This window comes from Xyrauchen texanus, chromosome 41, assembly GCF_025860055.1.
Source record: "Xyrauchen texanus isolate HMW12.3.18 chromosome 41, RBS_HiC_50CHRs, whole genome shotgun sequence".
Taxonomy (NCBI): domain Eukaryota; kingdom Metazoa; phylum Chordata; class Actinopteri; order Cypriniformes; family Catostomidae; genus Xyrauchen; species Xyrauchen texanus.
The window spans coordinates 6254541-6276399 of NC_068316.1; the positions used below are offsets into that span (position 1 = coordinate 6254541).

Sequence of the window (21859 nt, forward strand, 5' to 3'; positions counted from 1 at the left end):
TCATAAAAACTGATGAATGTGAGCGGAGAGGACCAGCCTGCCGCATCACAAACTTGTTCAGGCATGAGCTGAGATGTCGACTCAAGGGCATTAGAGCCCGGAGTAGCAAAGCATCTAACCCATAAAGTTCGATGAATGTGTGTGAAGAGAACCCTATCGCAACACAAACTTGTCATAAAAACTGATGAATGTGAGCGGAGAGGACCAGCCTGCCGCATCACAAACTTGTTTAGGCATGGGCTGAGATGTCGACTCAAGGACATAAGAGTCCGGAGTAGCAAAGAATCTAACCCATAAAGTTCGATGAATGTGTGCGAAGAGAACCCTATCGCAACACAAACTTGTCATAAAAACTCGGGGAGAAGTAGAGGAGACATTGCGCTATCAACAGAGGCGAAGAGGTCCTCTTCTGCCCTGTAAAATCTACCAATATCAGTTCCAAGTGGAGGGAGCACTAGCACTTGAAATGGTCTCGATAACCTCAAGAAAAAACCCTGTGAACCTCATTTGGTACCCTTAGGGGCCAGACATGAAAGGTTTCACAATTCGGGCCAAGGATGAGAAGGTCCTCCCTGTTCGGAATCACCCAAGGCGAGCCGTCGAGAAGAGGAATTAACTCCGAGAAACATATCCTGTTCGGCCAGCGCAGCGCCATTAATAGGAGGCAAGACCCTTGCAGGTGAACATTGCCAAGACTCCCGGGAGCAGAGAAACCGGGGAAAGAAACGCATACAGACGCATTCTGGGTCATGTATGTGTCTTAACGTCCAGACCCAAGGGGGCTTGGTGATTTCAGGGAGAAGTAGAGGAGACATTGCGCTATTCATAGAGGCGAAGATGTCCTCTTCTGCCCTAAGATCTCACCCAAACTTGTTCCAAGTGGAAAAAGCCCGGCATTTAAAAAGGTCTCGATAACCTCAGGAGAGAGCCCTGTGTCCCTCAGTTGGTACCCTTAGGGGCCAAACATGAAAGATTCCACAATTTGGGGCGGGGATGAAATATTGCCCTGTGCCTGAGACAGAAGATCCTTCCTGTTCGGAATCGCTCAAGGCGAGCCGTCGAGGGAAGAGATTAGCTCCAAGAACCAAGCCCTGTTCGGCCAGCGTGGTGCTATCAGTAAGAGGCAAAAACCCTTGCTGGCGAACTCTGGGCAACTACTACCTTAGCGTGGAGTTCTTAACTCCCCCGTTGGTATTTTCTGTCTGGACCGTAAATCTGCTCCCATATACGGGCATCCAGGGATATAACTGACCTGAGTGACAGGAGCTTGCCCTGGGCCCTAAGGAGAACCCGACGTGTCAGAAATACAGCTGACAAGAACGTGGGTCTTCTTGATGATTTATGTAAGAGGCTACCACTGTATTGTCCACCCGCACCAAGACATGGCAGCCTCAGGAGGAGGTATTTCAGGGCCAGAAATACAGCCATCAACCCGAGACAGTGACTGAGACAACCGAGCTGACGACCCTCCTATCCCCTTAAGCTGGACGACCACTTAAGGCCGCTACCCCGCCCGTCAGGGAGGCGTCTGTCATTAGCAGCCTGCGCAACTAAACACACCTAGAGTGGGACCCAAGGCAGAAAACCGGGGTCTGAACCACATAGAAAGGGAACGAAGCCTGAGGCGCGTAACCCTTTTTAGCCTAGGGGTTTTGCCCCTTGGAAGAAATCCCCTGGCTTTTGGCCACAACAAAAACGGTCTCATGAGCAGACGGTCCAGAGTGATCACCATAGACGCTGTCGCCCTGAGACCTGGAAATCGTTGATACTGATGACAGTCCAACCTTGACCTAGCCTGACTTTGCTCAGGGTGATCTGAATGGACTCAATCCTAGCGGGAGACAGTTGTGCCGCATTGTGATTGAACTCCATACGATGCTCCGATAGACAGTGTTCTGAGTGGGAGAGAGGACGCTTTTCTTGGCGTTGAGCCTCAACCCCAGAGAAACAGATGAGCTAAGACGATGTCCCTGTGCTGAACTGCCAGTTCCTGGAACTGCGCTAGGATCAGCCAGTCGTCTACATAATTCAGAATGCAGATGCCCCGGAGTCGCAAGGAGCCAGTGCTACATCATGCATTGTGAATGTGCAGGTAAAAAGGGCTAGGCTTTCAGTCAGAAACAGAATCGCTCTGAAAAAAGAGTTTCTGACGACACCTGGTGACGTATCCATTTATAGCCTGGCCGCAGGTGCATCTAATGATTACATCAGCCGAGGCTATAAATTCCGGTCAATGTTCATTGACGTGTTGCACACATTATTCAGCTCGGTCACAACTAGGGTTGTTCCCTGTAGCGCTTAGCAGCGCAGCATCATAGTGAAGCTTTTTGTAAAGGGAACATAAGCTTCAAACACCATGTTGACTTTAAGTAAAATTACATATTTTTTCTTCTGTCAATTTTTTTTTTTATACTGTGTAAATTGTTTGTGGTCACAGGGAGATAAATAAACTTGATTTCCAATAATTGAAAACTTAGATGTTTGGGATTAATAATTTTTCAGAATTCTTAACCTTTAGCCTTTAAGTGGTTTAGACATTTGAGTAAAGAATGTTTCACATTCAGTTAAAAGTGCTGTAAGCGATTTCAGCCATTTTACGAGACTAAGCCTTTGAATTAGCCACGCCGCCTCGTTCCAAAACTCCAGAACCCCAAAGATAACAAATGAGCTTTATTGAGACCAGCATCAAATTGCGCCCTCAAAAGATAACTGTTATTAACAACATGACTTATAAATGGAAGTGAGCCTCAATAATTCACTGCAACAACAATAACATGAGAATGAGCAAAATAATTGACAGGTGAAAAGCATCAGTGTCTTTGGTCCGCGGACACATTTTTTGTTTGCTGTTTACAAAGCCCCTACAAAGCTGTCACAGAGGATGGTGAGATATCTCAGGACACTTATTTCATTAATATCATTACAGCAAGGGATGCATGCCTTTCCATGATAAAATGGCTTACAGCACCTTTAAGCTTATACTTCAAGGATAAGGACATTATATTGTTAAGTGGTTAGATAAAACTGTCTTCTGTTTCAAAACAATAGTGAAAATTATATCTTTGGAAAGTTTGACAAATTCTGCAAACGTCTGGAGAAAATAGAAGACATGGCCACAACTCTTGAAGATTTCTCAAGCCTGCAGTTCATGAAAGTAGAGGGTATTGAAAAGATATGCATGAGCTACCAAGCGATTGTGACCAACATCAAATCTAAGACCTACAATGTCCTTGACCATCGCAAAGTAGAGGTACAGAAAGAACTCTTTCTGTCTCAGTTGTTTTGTCTTTCATTTGTTTGAGCTCAACAACATCTTATATGTCAGGATTTGTCTCTTTCAGTTTGACAGTGACTACACAGATTTCAAAAGTCAAATCCAGGTACTCCGTCACTCTCTTGAGGCACTGATTGACAACTGGCTTCAACGTCCACTCACTGTAAGGCCATTTTAGTCACCTAAATTAAATAAAAAATAGGGGATTATATAATGGCGTGCTTGGAATGAATGTCTGAATGGGCTGATTGTTTGATTGGTTGGTTGGATGACTAAATGCTTGTTGTCTTCATTTTGAACAATATATCTATTGTTTTGTCTTTTGAAACATAACATATATTTCAAATTAAATGTTTTGCTTGAAAAGTGTGTTTGTGATAATAATTTTGTTTTATAAATGTCAGTTGGTTTAATATTGTATTTTAAAGCAAAGACGTGTTCAAGTACTTTTAATTTTCAGTAAACATTTACTGCACCCACAGACTCTGCAGATCCTTGAACTGTTGTCTAAGTTTGAGAACGGTGTGGGCAAACAAGTAGACATCAGTCAGAAGTATATGGTTGTTCTTGAGCGGTACAGTAAAGACCTTGATTTTGTGCGCAACCACTACCAAAGTGAGAGGAACGACCCCCCTATTCGGCGTAACATGCCTCCGGTAAGTTACAAAAAATTTGTGTAGCAGATTAAAGTACCATTGCAGTGGTTCTAAGAACCACTGGTTTTGTTCCAAGAACCAGGTTTTACATTGGACATGAAGTGGCGACCCAACAGAGGGAGGATAAATACATACAAATTGTGCCACTTTGATTTAATGTGCTGCATAATGTCATTGTCTCCACTGTGTCTGTTATTAATATCAGTGCGACACACATTGCAAAAGGCGTTCTGTTCAGCTGTTGTTAAATTTACATGTTGTGGCAGCGGGGGCGTGGTCAAGCGCTCGTACGGGAGAGAAAAGCGGTAAGGGCGCTCTCACCTGAGCTAAATTATGTCTAACACCTGTCTCTAATTACAGTAGAGCGAGGAGAGCGGATAAAAAGCCAGCAGCCACAGAGCAGAGGGAGACGGACGTGCAGCAACTCAGCGTTCCTGTGCTTACGTGTGTGTGTGTGTGTATGGTTGCACATTATAAAGAACCATTAAAAGACTTACCTTGTGCCAGATCCCCAGTTTCCCTGTCCTCCTTGAGAAGGTCGTTACACATGTATATTTAGTTTTTTCACCATAGAACCACCTAGTCTTCTCCTCCCATCTACCAGTGACGCTTGATTCAACTTCCCACGTTTACTACCTGTGCTAATATCAACAGCGCAAATGGTTGTAGGTTGCCAGGTTGAGGTCACAAATGGGTTGAAATTTGTATGATTTGCGTTGATTGTGTGAGTAGGATGCGTTTAATAAAAGATCTGGCAACTGGACAACCTTGGAATAATATATTGATGTGATTATTCATATAACGTGGTTTGGGCCATACAAAATTATGGGATTTTCCCAGGAGAAATAACAAAATGGGAGGGGGGCGGGAGATGGGTGTGAAATACGGGAGACTCCCGGGAAAAACGGGAGTGTTGACAGGTATGGACCCAACACAATACCATAGCTGTATATCATACGAAAGTAAATCAGCCCTTGATATTTGTTTATTTTTCCAAGAATAGTATTGACCCAAAACTATGCAAAATTATTAACATGACAGGATCATTTAGGAATAGGAACATTTACAATTGAACTGAAGTGCAATTTACTGCATGGAACATGGAACAAACATTAAGCAAAAAATATACTACTTGTTGCTTTATTGGATGTATTTAAACTTTGATTGCAACAACAAAAGATAAAGGAAGTTTTCTCATCACTTTAAAGTGCTATTAAATTGTTAGTTGCTTTTTATTATTTGCATTTAGCATTGTTTTTGTTAGTTTTTTCAGAACAAACCCATTTTTGAATCTTGAACCACTAAGTTGAGAACCTTTGAATATTACATATTTAAGTTAATTATTGAGAATAGAAACATGCCCACTATTACTGGGACTAAACTACTAATATTGTTTTATACACATTTTTCTTTTGCAGGTGGCTGGGAAAATTTTGTGGTCACGCTATCTGTTAAAAAGAATTGAAGAACCAATGTTTATCCTGAACGACAAAGTGGACATTAAGCAGGTAATTTACAAGATTGCAGGATTGTCAAACTCAGTGTCATCCAAAACTGCTTATTTTGACATCACTGGAGTTTATTCCTAAAAAAAGCATGCATATAGACACTAAATTTCTTCCACCTTAACCTTTAGAAGCCAGATATGAAGAAGATTATTCGGGCATACAATCAACTGGCTGCTGCGCTGGTGAAGTATGAAGTAGTGTATCACAATAGTTGGTTTCAGGGTGTGGAACTGAAACTACAAGGTCTTAATGCGTCACTGCTGGTCAGACATCCAGAAACCAAGGTTTCTATCTGCTTTTCAATAGTTTCAATAATTTTAAGCCAAATGGCAACATGACTGCACTTGTGTTTTAAAATATATATTTTTTTAAATAAATGAAAATGGTAACACTTTACAATAAGGTTCCATTCGTTAACATTAGTTATTGCATTAGGCATCTTGAACTAACAATTAACAATATATTTGTTATTCAATTTATTAATCTTTGTTAATGTTGGTTAATAAAAATGTAATTGTTCATTGTTAGTTCATGGTGTATTAACTAATGTTAACAAATACAACATTTGATTTAAAAAATGTATTTGTAAATGTTAAAATTAACATTAACCAGGGGTGGAAAGAGTACTGAAAAATAATACTCATGTAAAAGTACTGTTACTTCGTAAAAATTTAGTTTGAGTAGAGTAAAAGTACATGCCCTAAAAACTACTCAAGTAAGAGTAAAAGAGTAGCTCATTTAAAAGTACTCATTAATAGTGAGTATTGAGTACTGAGTTGCAAAAGCTATGCCCGTTTATAATAAAAACTCTACCTATGATGCAATTTATAAATGTAGCACACATACCATAATTTACATTCCCTTTTATGGCTGTTTGCCAGAAAGAATAAAAAATATAGGTATTTTATAGGTGTTAGTGATTGACAGCTTTTAAAATACATCACTTCTATGATATTGTAAAGAATACATAAATCTGATTAAAAAAAAAAAGAAATAAAAGGTCAACATGATTACAGAAATTAAAAGATGAAAAAGTTATTTCCAATATCATAATGTATGAAACAATTACATTAAAATCAGTTTATGTGTAGGTTCTAAATTTCCCTTAATGCCGACTAAGAGAGTTATTATTATGCATAAAACATGTTCAAAACAATGCAAGGAATGCAAAAAATAACACAAAAAATGCAGGGTCACTTGGCATGTCATGTCCCGCACAATAGAAGCGGTAGAGCAGTTGTTTGGTACAGGGGCCACATCGGGCTATAAAGGCATAATTCACACAAAAATGAAAATGTGCTCATCATTTGGTCACCCTTATGCCATCCCAGATATGTATGACTTTCTTTCTTCAGTAGAATACAAATAAGATTTTTAGAAGAATATCTCAGCTCGTTTGGTCCATACAATGCAAGTGAATGGGGGCCAAAATTTTGAAGCTCCAAAAATCACATAAATCAGCATAAAAGTAGCCTCCAGTGGTTACATCCATGTCTTCAGTACAGATATGATAGGTTGGGTGAGAAACAGATCAATATTTAAGTCAATTTTTACTGTAAATTCTCCTCCCTGCTCAGTCAATCTCCACTTTAACTTTCACTATCTTCTTTTTTTGTTTTTGGTGATTCACATTCTTCATGCATATTACCATCTACTGGGCAAAATGGACTCGCAAAAATGAAATTGATCTGTTTCTCACCCACACCTATCATATCACTTCAGAAGTCATGGATTAAAACACTGGAGTCATATGGATTAATTTATACTGCCTTTATGTGCTTTTTGGAGCGTCAACATTTTGGCATCCATTCAGTTGTATTGTATGGACCTACAAAACTGAAATATTCTTCTAAAAATCTTAATTTGTGTTCTGCTGAAGAAAGTAATACACATCTGTGAAGACTTGAGGCTGAGTAAATGATGAGAGAATTTTCATTTTTGAGTAGCACATGGGGGGGCCACATTGTACTCCTTTTGAGATACAATGTTCCATATTGATTTAGTTCTTGTATTTTTTAAGCCCAGAAATAGCTGTGTCCTCATTCAAATGCACGATGTACAATTTTCTGAAGTTTGTGACTGGTAGAATGTTCTGCCTGAAGTATTGCACTGCAAATGTTGATACTTTTCTATCAGGCATTAGGAAAAACTTGATAAAGGCTAAGTATAATTATAAATAATTTTAACATCTCTACTTTCCTGGTAATTTATTTTACAAATTAACACACTCTCTACAACATGGAGAAAAACTAACAATATTAAAAAACTAATAATATTAATAAAAAATAGTATTATTAAAAATGTCACTGTTTTATTCTATTACATTAATACTTTTAAAGCTACTCAAGCTACTCAATACATCCATTGTCAACGCAGTGCAGCAACTGCATACCTTGAGCGGGCTAGCTAGCGAGCTCATTGGTTGCTCTGCGGCAACTGCTGCAGCCTATAGACGAACTTGAGTGAACTTGCGTCCAATGACAGGCGCTCGCACCGTCACTGTATCAAAGCCCGCCAGAATGGCCGTGGCTAGAGTGCATATAAGCGTAAGTTCGTAGGCTGGAACCCTGATTTTCATCTATTCAGCGAAGCTCTTCGCATCTCTGAACTGCAGAAGCCGCGTCGCTGTTCGAGGGGCATCTAGCAAGCTTGGACAGCGCTCGAAGAAGCCGGCCGTCTTCGCCACCTTCAGCCATCCGGCGATGTATCCTTTTTAGAGCAAGCAAGTTCCTCAGCGAACTTCACAAAAAGAGCAACGAGCGTCTTTTTTAAGATGCCTCGCACCACATGCGCCTCATGCCGTGCCCCTCTCAGCGCCGGAGACCGCCACCTCATCTGCGCTCTCTGCCTGGGACTGGAACATGCAGAGCTCGCCCTCGCTGATGGCGGATGCGACCTCTGCGAGGAGCTTCCGATGTCGACCCTGCGGGCTCGACTCGAAGCACTCAAAACCGAAGCCACCGCGCCGCCTTTTTTTTTCGCCGTGCAGAAAGAAGCGCCGCTCCCAAAGGCTGCCGGAACCGGTGTTAGAAGCAACTACCTCGCCAGAGCCTCTCCATCGAGCCTCGCTTTCACCCTCCCCGCCCCCCTGGGACGCGCAGTTGCCACCGAGCGGCCGCACTGTTGCCATCTCGGATGACGAGGCGGAGGATAAGGGCTGCTGTTCCATCATGGCTTCGGACAGCGAGGAGTGGTCAGGCTCCCAAGCCTCCTCCTCGGCCCAGGAATCCAGCAGGACCCGCGCCGGAGTCGAGGAAGAACTAACGCACCTCCTCACACAGGCCATCGACCGCCTCGGGCTCGAGTGGTCACCGCCCTCTGAGCAGGCTCCCAACAGACTCGACGGCTGCTTTCTTCAGAGCCGTCGCCGCGCGGCTCCCGCGGCCCGGGCGCTCCCTTCCTGCTGGAACTCCACGCCAAGCTTTCTAAATCGTGGAATGCGCCTCTCTCGGCCAGGAACCGATCCCCACAGCTGGGTTTACTGCGCATGCGCCTGCTTCAGCATTGGCTAAACACCCGCGCGTCTCGCCGGGCTTGGGCCACGTGCCGCCATCCGATCAGAGTGACTCAGACCTGTATCTCAGCTCTGCAGCCCTGGGTAGTGGCTGAATGGTATCAGCGGGGAGTGACGATGGGAGCTGTATCTCGCTGAAAAGTCATCTCGACAGACGCGTCCAACACGGGTTGGGGCGCGGTCTGCGAGGGCTCTCCGGTTTTTGGCCTATGGTCAGTTCAGTAAAAGCTCCTTCACAAAAATTGTCTGGAAATAATAGCGGTCGAGTACGTGCTCGTGCGCTTCCTCCCGGTCATTCAGGGTCACCACGTCCTGGTCCGTTCGGACAACAGATCTGTGGTATCCTATCTAAACCGTCAGGGCGGTGTCAGATCCAGGAACCTCTTCCATCTGACAAAACGCATACTGAGTTGGTCCCAGTGCCACCTGGCGCCGCTGAGGGCGACGCATGTTCCAGGCCACCTGAACGACGGCCCAGACAGACTGTCCAGAGACAATATTTCCCCAGGGAATGGTCCCTGCATGCTCAAACAGTCCAGAAGTTATGGAGCATATTCGGCAGAGCAGAGATAGACCTCTTTGCGTCAGAAGAGAACTCTCACTGCCCAGTATTTTTCTCGAAGCGAGGACGCGCTGGCCCAGGACTGGCCCAACCGCCCGCTTTACGCCTTCCCTCCCGTCTCGCTATTGCCACAGGTAATGCAGAGGATCAGGGAAGCGCGTCACTCGGTGCTCCTCATAGCCCCGCCTGGGAGAATCAGACATGGTTCCCGGAGCTTACGCAGTTGTCACTGACAGCCCCGTGGCCCATTCCAGTGAGAGCAGATCTCTCTCTCAAGCTCACGGCACGATCTGGCATCCCCACCCAGAGCTGGCGCTGCACGCGTGGGTGATCAACGACTACCCGTCGCCGCCAGGAGTAATAAACACTATCATACACGCTAGAGCCCCTTCCACGAGAAGACTCTATGCGTCCAAATGGTCTGTGTTTTCAAAAAGGTGCACCGACAGAGACCTGGACCCACGGACATGTGGGGTGTCGTCGCTGCTCGTGTTTTTACAAGAGCTGCTGGATAAGGGCAGATCCCCATCCACGCCAAAGTATGCGTGGCGGCCGTCGCGGCGTTCGCTGAACCCCTGCACGGCCAATCACTGGGAAAAAACTAGCTGGTCATCCGCTTCCTCAGGGAGCTAGAAGGATGAACCCCGCGCTCCCATCGGTTCCTATCTGGGATCTTTCCGTAGTTCTCGAAGCTATGAAAGCCCCCCCTTTCGAACCGCTTCAATCCGTGGATTTGAAATACCTTTCACTCAAAACCGTTTTTCTGACTGCCCTGTCATCAGTTAAACGTGTGGGAGACCTTCACGCGCTGTCTGTCAGCGCTGCGTGTCTTGAGTTTGGACCAAGTGACTCCAAGGTCATTTTAAAGCCTAGACACGGCTATGTCCCCAAGGTGATCGGTACTCTTTTCAGAGCACAAATCATTTCCCTATCGGCGCTGCCAGCATCCGATAGCGAACGCGACGCCAATCTCCTTTGCCCAGTCAGAGCACTGAGATTGTACACTGCGCGCTCCGCCTCTTTCAGACGCTCTGAGCAGCTTTTCGTTTCGTTCGGAGGGCGCACCAAAGGTTTTGCCGCCTCGAAACAGACACTGTCTAGATGGATAGTGGACGCTATTGCTGCCACGTACGCGTCAAAAGACCTACCATGCCCATTAGGCATTAGGGCTCACTCCACTAGAGGCATGGCCTCCTCGTGGGCATGGTCCAGCGGGATTTCCATTCACTACATATGTGTGGCAGCGGGCTGGGCTTCCCCCTCCACCTTTGTCAGATTTTACAATCTGGAAGTGCCCGCCCTCCAGGCAAAACTACTAGCGGTTTAATACGCTACAGCTCCCCTGGTGAGCTGCACTGATGGGACACATTCCACACAGAGCGGCACCGCTATGTGCTTATGTATTACACACACACTGGCCCGCACTCTTGCCGGCCAAATATTATTTCCCCACTCACAAGGGCTCCCCCGGATCCCCCCACCCCCGGGGCTCATGCAGTGGATGCTTGGCGCGCACGGCGTTGACAATGGGTTCCCGTAGCGTAAGCTAGCTTACGCAATACGAGAGAACCTCTCGTAAGAGAACGAATCGGTTACCTTGCGTAACCTCGGTTCTCTCTAGAAGAGGGAACGAGTATTGCGTAGCCGGCCGTGCTCGCGCCACGAGCGATTTTCGCTTCATTCAATGAAAACCAGGGTTCCAGCCTACGAACTTACGCTTATATGCACTCTAGCCACGCCCATTCTGGCGGGCTTTGATACAGTGACGGCGCGAGCGCCGTCATTGGACGCAAGTTCACTCAAGTTCGTCTATAGGCTGCAGCAGTTGCCGCAGAGCAACCAATGAGCTCGCTAGCTAGCCCGCTCAAGGTATGCAGTTGCTGCACTGCGTTGACAATGGATACAAAATTTTTTGGCTTCAATATCTCAGAAAAGATGAATCTTTCCCGTAGCGTAAGCTAGCTTACGCAATACTCGTTCCCTCTTCTAGAGAGAACCGAGGTTACTTAAGGTAACTGATTCGTTTTCTCGTTTCCTTGTTATTGTTGTTTGGTTAATGGGCTTTTTATGACAGAGCCTACTAGACAGTGCTCACTGTTACATGTCCGACATTTTGATGCATATATGCTTTTTGTCCAACTGTTTACATTCACTTTAGACCAAACCGATTGCGTTTACATTATTGCCTCATCAAGACAGGCATTGGTGGATTTATGAAGTATATTTGACCATTTAGGCGCATTAGCGCACAAACATTAGCCGCCTGACAATCAAAAAGCTTACAGCTACAGACGCCCGGAAATAAAAAGTCAATCTTTTATATTTTATGTAGATCAACCAACCAGTGGTTGTCTTGTTATCGTGATCGATGTCATGAACACCCCTGGTCTAGATGTAGATCATAGGCTAAGTATAGAAAATTACTTAATAATTTATCATCAATATTGCCTTAATTTCACACATCAACCCAATATTCTCAGTAATAGATAGCTAAATTACAGACTACGTTATAAACACAGAATCTAGTAAAAAGAAATATGAAATTTACCTTGATATGTTTCTTAAAATTAGAGGCAAGGAGGTGAGTATTTGTAATTTGTTACTTTACACCCCTGACATTAACTAAGATTGATAAATGCATAGTAAGTTTTGTTCGTTGTTAGTTCATGTTAACTAATGTTGTTAACTAATGATAATAAATTCAACTTTATTGTAAAGTATTACCATTAAAATGTATACAATCCAAATTGTAAGATCATAATGGTCCGTTTAGACAGGACTCATTCTTGCGAGATTGAGCGCAATAGAATGGAACCGAACACAGGGGTTTCGAGACTCTTTCTTAAAAATGTTACTTCTTTTACTTGACAGCGAGATACATTATAATGGTCAGAAAAGTAGGTCTAGCACATGTATACACAGAAAAACGATTTAAAACAGTGCAGACAGACACAAAAGGTTATCCTGTTTGAACGGCCCCTGCTAGTATTTGAATTGTCCATGAAGTTATAGTATGGATTTGTTGAATCTTTGTGAATCTTTTGTTAATTGTCATTAGGTGTTCTATGTGAATATTGATCCCCTGGTCCTGGAGGTATTGGAAGAGGCAAAGTGGATGAAACAATTAGGTGCTGATGTACCCAAAGATATCCTGGACAAGAGTCCAAATGAACAGCAGCTGAAGAAGTGTCGGAACAGGTGAGTGCATAAAAGCTATGAACCCTATATTAGATATAAAGCGGTTGTATTAAAACTGTAACATGGCTTTGTCTAGAAGGTAACCCCTGGCAGCCTAGGTCTCACGAGAGTCTCATTCATTCACTGTTACTTAAATTAGGTTTAGGGTTAGATTTAGTAGTAGGGCTAAGGTTAGGCTAGGCTAGGTATAGGGTTTCTGTAGTGCTCTAAATAAACACAAAAAACAAAGTGTATGAACATTCAATTGGCTCTCGCAAGACTTTAGGTAATTGGAGGGTTACCTTGTGGACACGACCCTGAAACATTCACCTTATTGCAAAAATAAGCCGAACCCACAAAATACATATATTTTTATTCTTTATATTCTGTATTTTGTTATTGAATTAAATGTAATATTTGTATTAGAACAAAGTGGAATTTCTCTATTTTCAGATTGCAGATGATGCTGGATGACTTTGATGCAGCAGTCAAGAGGATACCCAATGTGTTACAACCCCTGATGAATCCCTTCATTGGGCGTGTAGTAAAAGCCCTATTCCCTGGACTGATTGTGATGTCATGGAAATCCCTCTCTATCAACTTTTGTAAGCAATTCATACATCAGAACAGACAGCGGGCCAAAGATGGCTCAGAGGCTGTAGCTTGGAGACAACCCAGCAATGAACGATATATTAATGTACTAAGACTGTTTTCATTGTTGCAGTCATAGACGGTGTGTATAAGGCCCTGAAAGAGCTGGAACAAATAGCAAAGATTGCCATAGATATTCTGGAATGCCGGCTTGAACGTGTCCTAGAATCCATGTCGTCCACTCCTCTGCTTACACTGCCTGTGGAGGAACCAATTCCACCCCAGAACTTCTTGACCAATACAGAGACTACAATCAGCACAGCAAGACAAACATTGAAGACGTGAGTGAATGAAAGCTTTCAGAATCTGTTTCCACTGATAATGTGCTGAAAACAGATGAATGGGCCTCACTATATTTCATTTGACACTGATGAAAACATGGCTATGAGGAGGTGTCTGTTTAATTGGTGTTTTAAAGGTGCTCTGGAACTTCTGCCAGAAAATGGCCCACACATATAGATGAATATTGATTTTGCAACACACAGACTTGTGCCGTATCAAATGCTCTCTAGTATGAGAGTGCCCCTTGCTCTAATACCACTCGCAATTGACTAGCAAGTAGCAAACTCAAGTTTATGGCTATGACCCTACTAATGCCTATTGGCTATTTTAAAATGGAAGTAACAAACTCTTTTATATGTCTCTCTCAAACTTCCTGTTTCAATAGGAAATACGTTAAAACAGGAAAGAAAACTCCTCTCATCAATTAATTTCATGAGTTCTTTTAAATGTTAAAATGTCACATCAGAATTTCATAACCCATGTTTTCCATGTCTGTTATCCACTAGAAATGTTTTAGAATGAAAAATGTACAATGTTTCATCAGCTGAATGATCAACACCACAATACAAGACCTTGAACAGACTGTACATCTACACCTTTCATCCTCATTTTCATTTATGTCAAATGAAATATGACTTATCCTGATTCTGGTCCATAGTTAAGTATTTTGGGGATTCATTTGTCTGTCTGTCCTAAAGTGCAAGTCAGCAGGTGGAGTGCTCCATGTTTGAGATGATTGAGGAACTGAAAAGTGTGATGACACCTTCAGAAATGGTCAACTTGGAGGTACTGTAAGCACATCAATTATAAACTCCTTTTGAGAGTTTCTTGATGGCTTTTTTGTTATGTATTTTAATTAAATACTTTATTGAGCTTTTGTTTGGGAGGCTTCTTCCACATAAAGTGTTACATGGTTAGTTTGACATAATAATAAATTAGTCTGATGAAAAAATCCTTGTGTGTATTTGTACTGTATGTTCAGGACCCGTACGAATGTCTGCACCCTGATGCTAAGCAGAAGACGCGTTGTCTGCAATGCCTGCCATGTGCCTACTACATCATGATGGGACAGTTGTGTCAGAGAAACACAGAGGCCCTGGTCAGAGGTACATATGCATTCACACATCTCACAGAACCTGTCCAGAAATGTCCAGGTCACATTTCACCCCAAAACCAAAAAGAAAATATTGTCTGCTATTTGGTAAATTGGCAATAAAATAAGGTCATTGTCCTGAAAATAATGTCACAAAGCAAAAATCTTAGGGGTCCTAATAGGAGACTTTTTAGTTTATACAAAGTATAATTACTTCTTTTCCTTTTTCTTTGGATGTTTGGGGTAAACTATTACCTGGACACCTTTCTGTGATATTCACCCACCAACCTAGGTAAGCAATTGCAGATGTGAATGCTTGGTCAATGGATGGAAAGCATACCTAGAAGGGATAGTTCACACAAAAATGAAAATATAATCATTGTTTACTCACCCCTTTGTTGTTCTAACGCTGTATGACTTTCTTTTTCTTAACAAAAAGGGAGAAATTGTGAGAAAATGTTGTGCTCAGTGATGTCATACAATGGCTGTTTATGGTGACTACCTCAAACTTCAAAAGTACGCAAAAGTATAATTCAGATGTCTAATAAATAATTCCATGAGGCTCATGATTGTTATGATAGCATACAATAAGGTTTACTGAGAAACAAACGGAAATCAAATGTATATTTAGTGAAAATTTTCACTGATCTCTTGTGCACGTTCATGATAGGGCATGAGAGCAACAGTTCACGCAGCACCATCGTGACATTGGGGTGTTATCTTTTTTTTAATCTAAAAACAGGTCCTCCACAGCTATAGCAACAACAGAACACAGCACAGCTCCACATAAATCAGTGAACAGAACTTACTAAACATGTCTTAAGAGTTTGTAGTTGAAGAATTTATGCATTTCTATGACCAGCCTTATATTTTTGAATGGAGTACTTCATAGAGGAGGCTACAGGCAGCCACAGTCACACTGTGTCCTAAACTGATGGCAAACGATACGCTGTATATTTTCTATGCTAATCAGTGTTTTTGTCCTAACCATTAGTGACGAGCAATGCTACATTCTATCACTTGTTTTCTATTTTCGGCATCGCACAGGTAACTCCGTCCGCTGTGAACTAGCACCAGTACAAAAACTGGGCATAGAACAGCTGGGCATAGAAATGCATAAATTCTTCGACTACAATTTCTTCAGACATGATTAATAAGTTCTGTTCTCTGTTTTTCATTTTTGGGTTAACTAATCCTTTAAACAATGTTCTTTTTTTACATTTATTTATTTGTGAAGGTAGACAATTACTTTTCAGGGCACGGTTTGCTGAATTTCAAACATTCCTGAATTTCCCTATGATTCCCTTATAATGAGGCTCTGAATGAAAGTCTGATTCAAATCCAATCTCATGATGCAGTTATTTATTTCTAGATATCTGTAAGGATCGCTTAGAAATATTTTTGTTTTCCTCATTTAAAAGCTACCAAACTCTCTCTGGATTCTCTGCGGCTTCGACTGCATGTTGCGAGCACAAAGTATCGGTCTTCCACTCAAAGGGAAGCTGCCGTTCAAGCTCCCCTTTTCAAGGCTTCTGTTGAGCTGGCCATTCCCAACATCACCCTCAGACCAAGATTAGAGGAGATACAGGTACTGATTTGAAAAAAAAAGAAATAAAACAGTATAGAACACAGTATTGATATACAGTACATAATTAATACATATTCAATAATGTGAATGAGTTGGTATGATCAACACTCTTTGGTCACATTAGACTTTGAACACTTATATTCATTAAAATGGCATGTAAATGCAGGAGAGCAGAAACGCAAGTTTATGTAAAGAAAGTTTGTTTTCCATAGTGTACAAAACGTTTGGTGAACTCTGATCTGCAGATTTGCATAACCAAAATACATTTACCCAATGAAGGATCTGAGCATCACAGAATTCAAAGAGCCCAACCGGTTTGCAGTATTGCAGGATATAAATAATTTTGCATGCTCAAACCTATCGTGGAATTAGTGGTCCCGTTTTTATATTCTGGTGGAAATAGAAATCATTGTGTGTATATTTACATACATATTAATATGGATGGATTAAAAAAGATGTTAAAGCTACTGTATATGACATGTATCAATCATCAAACAATTCCTCACTCATTTGTCTCATTTGTGTTGTGCAGGGCATTCTTAATAAAGTTGTAACTACAGTTCTTTCAACGGCAAATGATATTCCCCTATGGAAATTTTCCCATCTCCAGCTAAAGCAATTGCAGGTAATGCTCTAAAGCACTACTATATTTAATATTATGCATGTATTACTGTAATAGAATGGAATGATGGACTTAATACTGGAAGTTCACTATATACTGTAAGTCCTGTGACTCCACAGGTAGAGCAGTTAGCAGCAAAGGAGCTGGGAGATGACAATCTGGTCACTAAACAGATCACACAGAGGCCTTTGGACAGACAGTTGGCAGAACATAAGGATGTGACCAAGGCTGTGGCCCAACTAGGCGCTGTGATAGCCTCTCTTAAAGTGGACACAAGGGACATTGTAGAAGGGTTGTCTCACTTTTCTGATCTGTGGAATCAGGTAATACATTTTTTTTTTTTTTTTTTAAATCAATCCAGTCCATTTCAATTGAATTGCTTAATTGAAATACATGCTTTGTTTTGAAACACTGTGAATTTCGCTCTTCCATGTAACACGGAACAGCCTCAGTCACCATTCACATTCATTGCATTTTTATTTTTTTTTAAATGAATGTGAATAGTGACTGAGAGTGTCAGTTCATAACATTCTGCCCAACCTTTTATGTTCCAAAATAAATGTTAAATGGATTTGGAACAACATGAGGGTGAATAAAGACAGAATTGTAGTTTTCCTTTAAGTTGTAATTTGCAGAAAATCTTGCCCTCAAATCTTAGTGATGCTTACACAAGATGCATGTATGTCTCAATGGTTTTGACAGAGATGTCAAACAGCATTAGTTCTTGCCTGTCTCATAACTGATTGTGATGCAGCAAGTTTGAAACTGCTCTTCCTCAGATTCAAGTTTTGGGACATAGATTTTATGAGTATAATTCGATTAACATATTGAAATCATAATTGTGACATGACACTTTTTTTCAATCCAGAATCCAACAGAGCAAGTGAAAGCGTTTTTGGAGACCAACCCATCTTTGCCAGAATTCTGCAACCAGCTCTCTCTGTATTCTGTACGTAATTGTTAAATGCATCACATACTAGCAAAGGCCCTTATTGAAATGTTATAAAGTGTTAAGTCAACATGAAGCCAAAAATTGGCCCAATTTGCTTTCTTAAAAATGTAATAACAATTGAAACTACTTTCCTTTTCGACTTACTTCACATAGGCCTCATGTCTGTTGGTTAATGTTAACAATTGACTAATAGCTATTTAGTTATTTTTTAGGCTGCTGTTGTAGGTAATGCAGCCAGTCTAAAATGTTGCCATTTGCACAGTTATTTAATGGAGGGTAGCATTAATGTAATAAAGGTTATTATTAATTAAGGTTATTATATACCACTGGGATATTAATATGCTCTTGGGGGTAAATTTGACCATTAGCCTCCACATCTCATACAAAAAGCCTCTCCAAAAGTGGGTGTCGGCGGTGTTTCAATAGTCCCCCTTAATCAACTGTAAACATGCATTCAGGGCTGGCTCCATTCTGGTATAGAACACCCACTTTTCAAAAATCTAATTCCACTCGACACCTCTCTTTGAATATCCTATTTTACTCAAATATACATCACATTATGGAAGTAAAATGGCTTGCGAATGGTGTTTCATGTTGACTTTAAGACCTGCAGTCTACCTGAGAGTGACTCCAACTTCCTCTTCACATCAGAAACTTGAGGCCCAGATTGAAGAGCTTCCTGCCACATGTACTGTGGGCCCCATCCTCTACGAGACCGACTCCCTTAAACTGTCACTCACTCAAGAATGCCGGACCTGGAAACGGGAGTTTGGTGCAGCTCTAAATAAGCAGGCCTCTGCAGGCATGGCTGAGATCAGCTCTTTTGTGGAAGGGGTGAGCAGGCAGCTCCAGAGACCCATCTCTGACCTGGATGACGTGAGGGGGGCCATGGCTGCCCTACGTGACGTGCGAGGACAGGAGATACAGATAGACACCATCATCGGACCGGTTGAAGAGTCATTCACCCTGCTTAATCGTCACGAGCTCTACTTCAAAGATGGAAATGCAGAAAAGATTGATGGACTAGTGTTCACTTGGAAAGAACTCAATGTGATGGTGAGGGAATTGTTTTTCCCCATGTAATTTAAATTGGGAGTTTTGTAGCTTTTAGTCCATGTCTGTACGTTTTGAGCCCATCTAGATGACAGTGTACTTCTAAAAGTTGACAAAACACATTTTTAACATATATATGCATTCAAAATGTGCAGTATTTCTCCCAGACCAAAAATATTGATAACTTTTGTTGATGGGGGTGTATCAAGATTTTGTCCAACAAATTGTTATCTAGAATGAGAATGTCTTCTCCCTCTAAACACCACACCAGCCCACGACTAGCAATAGCACGTAGCAAATCATGGTTTTTGTTGACTATGACAGAAACTAAATCCTATTGGCTATTAAACATTTTTTACAAGCCCTTAGATGTGCCCCACCCCAACTTCCTTTTTCAATAGAAAATATGTCAAAACTGAAAAGAACATTACTTGCAGTCTTTAACAGAAGCATAACTTATGTCTGTTTTAATGCTACAAAAGGTTTATGCCATATACTTGCAGACAAACAATTTTCAGCTGTTCATGGTCATATAATCTCCTTAACTAAAGGAAGTAGAGTGTCATCCCTATCTACATTGAGTTTTTGTTGGGTAAACATTTACTTTAATATTTTACATTTGTTCTAATTTTCATTTAAAGGTGAAAAAAACACAGAATAACCTTGAGGAAATTCAACCTCACATGAAAGCCGAGCTTCTTGCTGGAGTTGAGACCTTCCAGAAAACAGTGCTAAATTTCTATTCTGACTATGACAACAGGTAACAAAGAAAAGTCTGATATTGATATTTAATATTGATTATCTAATTTTATATTTGTATCTCTAAAAGCTGTTACAGTGTCTTAAGGTTTGTCTCATCTCACACCCTAGAGTAGCTCCTTATGTAATAAATCACTTTATTACGAACACGAATTTGGGCAATGGCAAGGGTGTTGATCCACTGAACATTGGGACATTTATAACTCAATTACCTGCGACATGATTAAGAGGTCACGCTTTTAAATGCAGCTGGTTTTAATCAGCATCATCACTGTATAAATTATACTGCCATGTGTTTTTGTTATAGATATTAAAACATATATTGTTATTATAAAACATAAATTACATAAAGGAGGAAATAAATATATGAAGGAGGGTATTTTAGGGTACTTTTTTCTTACAACTCTTATATTTAAAATATTGTTTCCCTTTAATTAAGGTATTTCACTTTTAAAGAGAAAATAAGGCTTTGAAATTGTAAATTTACACTTGCGCTCATCCTCTAACGATTTGTAGACTTCAGAAGACATGACAACATTTCCGGTAAGGGAACACTGAGAAACGGCGTTCCCTGGTTTTGACGGTTCATTCTAGGAAGTTTACAATGCCAATGTTTTAGTGTACTAGAATGATTTCGCGATTGGGACGGCCCTAGAAATGTCTGAATCCCTGACCAGTGCCCTGACTAATGAACTAGGGAGCTGATTGAGACATACCCTTAATATAAGGACTTTGTGTGTGTTTGTGTGTGTGCGTGCGTGCGTGCGTGTGTGCGTGCGTGTGTGCGTGCGTGCGTGCGTGCGTGCGTGCGTGCATGTGTGTTCAGTGGTCCTGGAGTACCCGGTTTGGCACCTCGTGAAGCCAGTGACAGGTTGCAAGTTTATCAGGCCAAGTTTGAAGAACTGTGGAGGAAATATGTCACCTTTTCCAGTGGTGAAGAACTTTTTGGCCTCTCTGTTAAAGGTACTTGTTTTTTCCTGTATTATTCGTTTTATATATATATATATATATATATATATATATATATAAACAAGGGGTTCTTGTAGGTGGTTGCTCAATGGCCCAAGAACACACCCTCAAGTGTCTATGTCAAGGTTCATGTTTATGACATATTTTATTTTCCTTTAAGTGAAAATAATGCATTTGATTGCTTAGAAAAGTAAAAAAAATTATCCAAGATCATTTACGTGCCAAAGTTTACAATTTCAAACTTGCAATAAAATTGCTATGACAGGTATGTGTCCTAATTGTTTGTGTACACAAATTCCTGGATCTAAAATCACCAACTTTTTTTCTCTCTTTCCTTATCTCCTCCTTTCAGAGTATCCTGATCTTCACAGAATCAAGCGAGAGCTCACCCTTCTATCCAAGCTCTACAGCCTCTACAATTCTGTCATTGACAATGTTACCGGCTACTATGACATATTATGGGCAGACCTCAACATCGACAAGATTAATAATGAAATGCTGGATTTTCAAAATAGGTTTGTTATGTTTTTAGATTTATTTAATTTTTTTAAATGTTACAAATATGGTAACACTTTTATTTGGGAGCTGATTTTGTCATTATTTTGAAGGATTCGTAAGCTACCTCCGGCCTTGAAAGAATGGCAAGCTTTTAATGATCTGAAGAAGACTATTGATGACTTCAATGAAACCTGTCCTCTACTTTACATGATGGCAAATAAGGTGAACTTAAACCAGCCTCAGTTCACTGACGTCATATTACATTTGTACAAAAAGCATGGAAATTGTGCTGTACCTTACAGAAGAAAATATTTTCCTAACATATGCTATCACAAAATAGGCACTGCTGTCCAGACATTGGCAACGCTTAAGTGATATAACAGGCCACAAATTTGAAGTGGAATCTGGTAATTTTAGCCTGCGGAATGTCATGGAAGCACCTCTGCTGAAAAATAAAGAAGATATTGAGGTATTGTGTGGGCAGTATAATATGGTAATATATGTACAGTGCCATTAAACATATAATCAATGGTTGGATCCAGATTGAGACATTTTGAACATTTATCATCTTTTTCTGATTACCAGGATGTGTGTATCAGTGCTGTGAAGGAACGAGACATTGAGGCCAAACTTAAAGACGTGGTGACCGAATGGAACAGCCACCAGTTCATGTTTGCATCATTCAGGTCAGAGAAGGAATC

The 21859-nt window shown here is 41.3% G+C and overlaps 1 protein-coding gene across 1 annotated transcript in view; it reads left to right on the forward strand.

The window, feature by feature from the left end:
- Positions 1-21859, forward strand: part of dnah5l (dynein, axonemal, heavy chain 5 like) — a 95929-nt gene that overhangs the window by 27908 nt on the left and 46162 nt on the right. Inside the window, exons 15-35 of the mRNA XM_052113512.1 lie at positions 3049-3250; positions 3342-3437; positions 3757-3930; positions 5349-5438; positions 5567-5722; positions 12573-12712; positions 13145-13296; positions 13416-13623; positions 14323-14410; positions 14607-14730; positions 16139-16305; positions 16838-16930; positions 17047-17250; positions 17796-17876; positions 18531-18935; positions 19574-19692; positions 20518-20654; positions 21013-21175; positions 21269-21380; positions 21499-21627; positions 21744-21844. Of these exons, the coding sequence (XP_051969472.1) occupies positions 3049-3250; positions 3342-3437; positions 3757-3930; positions 5349-5438; positions 5567-5722; positions 12573-12712; positions 13145-13296; positions 13416-13623; positions 14323-14410; positions 14607-14730; positions 16139-16305; positions 16838-16930; positions 17047-17250; positions 17796-17876; positions 18531-18935; positions 19574-19692; positions 20518-20654; positions 21013-21175; positions 21269-21380; positions 21499-21627; positions 21744-21844 (3141 nt within the window). The remainder of the gene's footprint in view (positions 1-3048; positions 3251-3341; positions 3438-3756; positions 3931-5348; positions 5439-5566; positions 5723-12572; positions 12713-13144; positions 13297-13415; positions 13624-14322; positions 14411-14606; positions 14731-16138; positions 16306-16837; positions 16931-17046; positions 17251-17795; positions 17877-18530; positions 18936-19573; positions 19693-20517; positions 20655-21012; positions 21176-21268; positions 21381-21498; positions 21628-21743; positions 21845-21859) is intronic.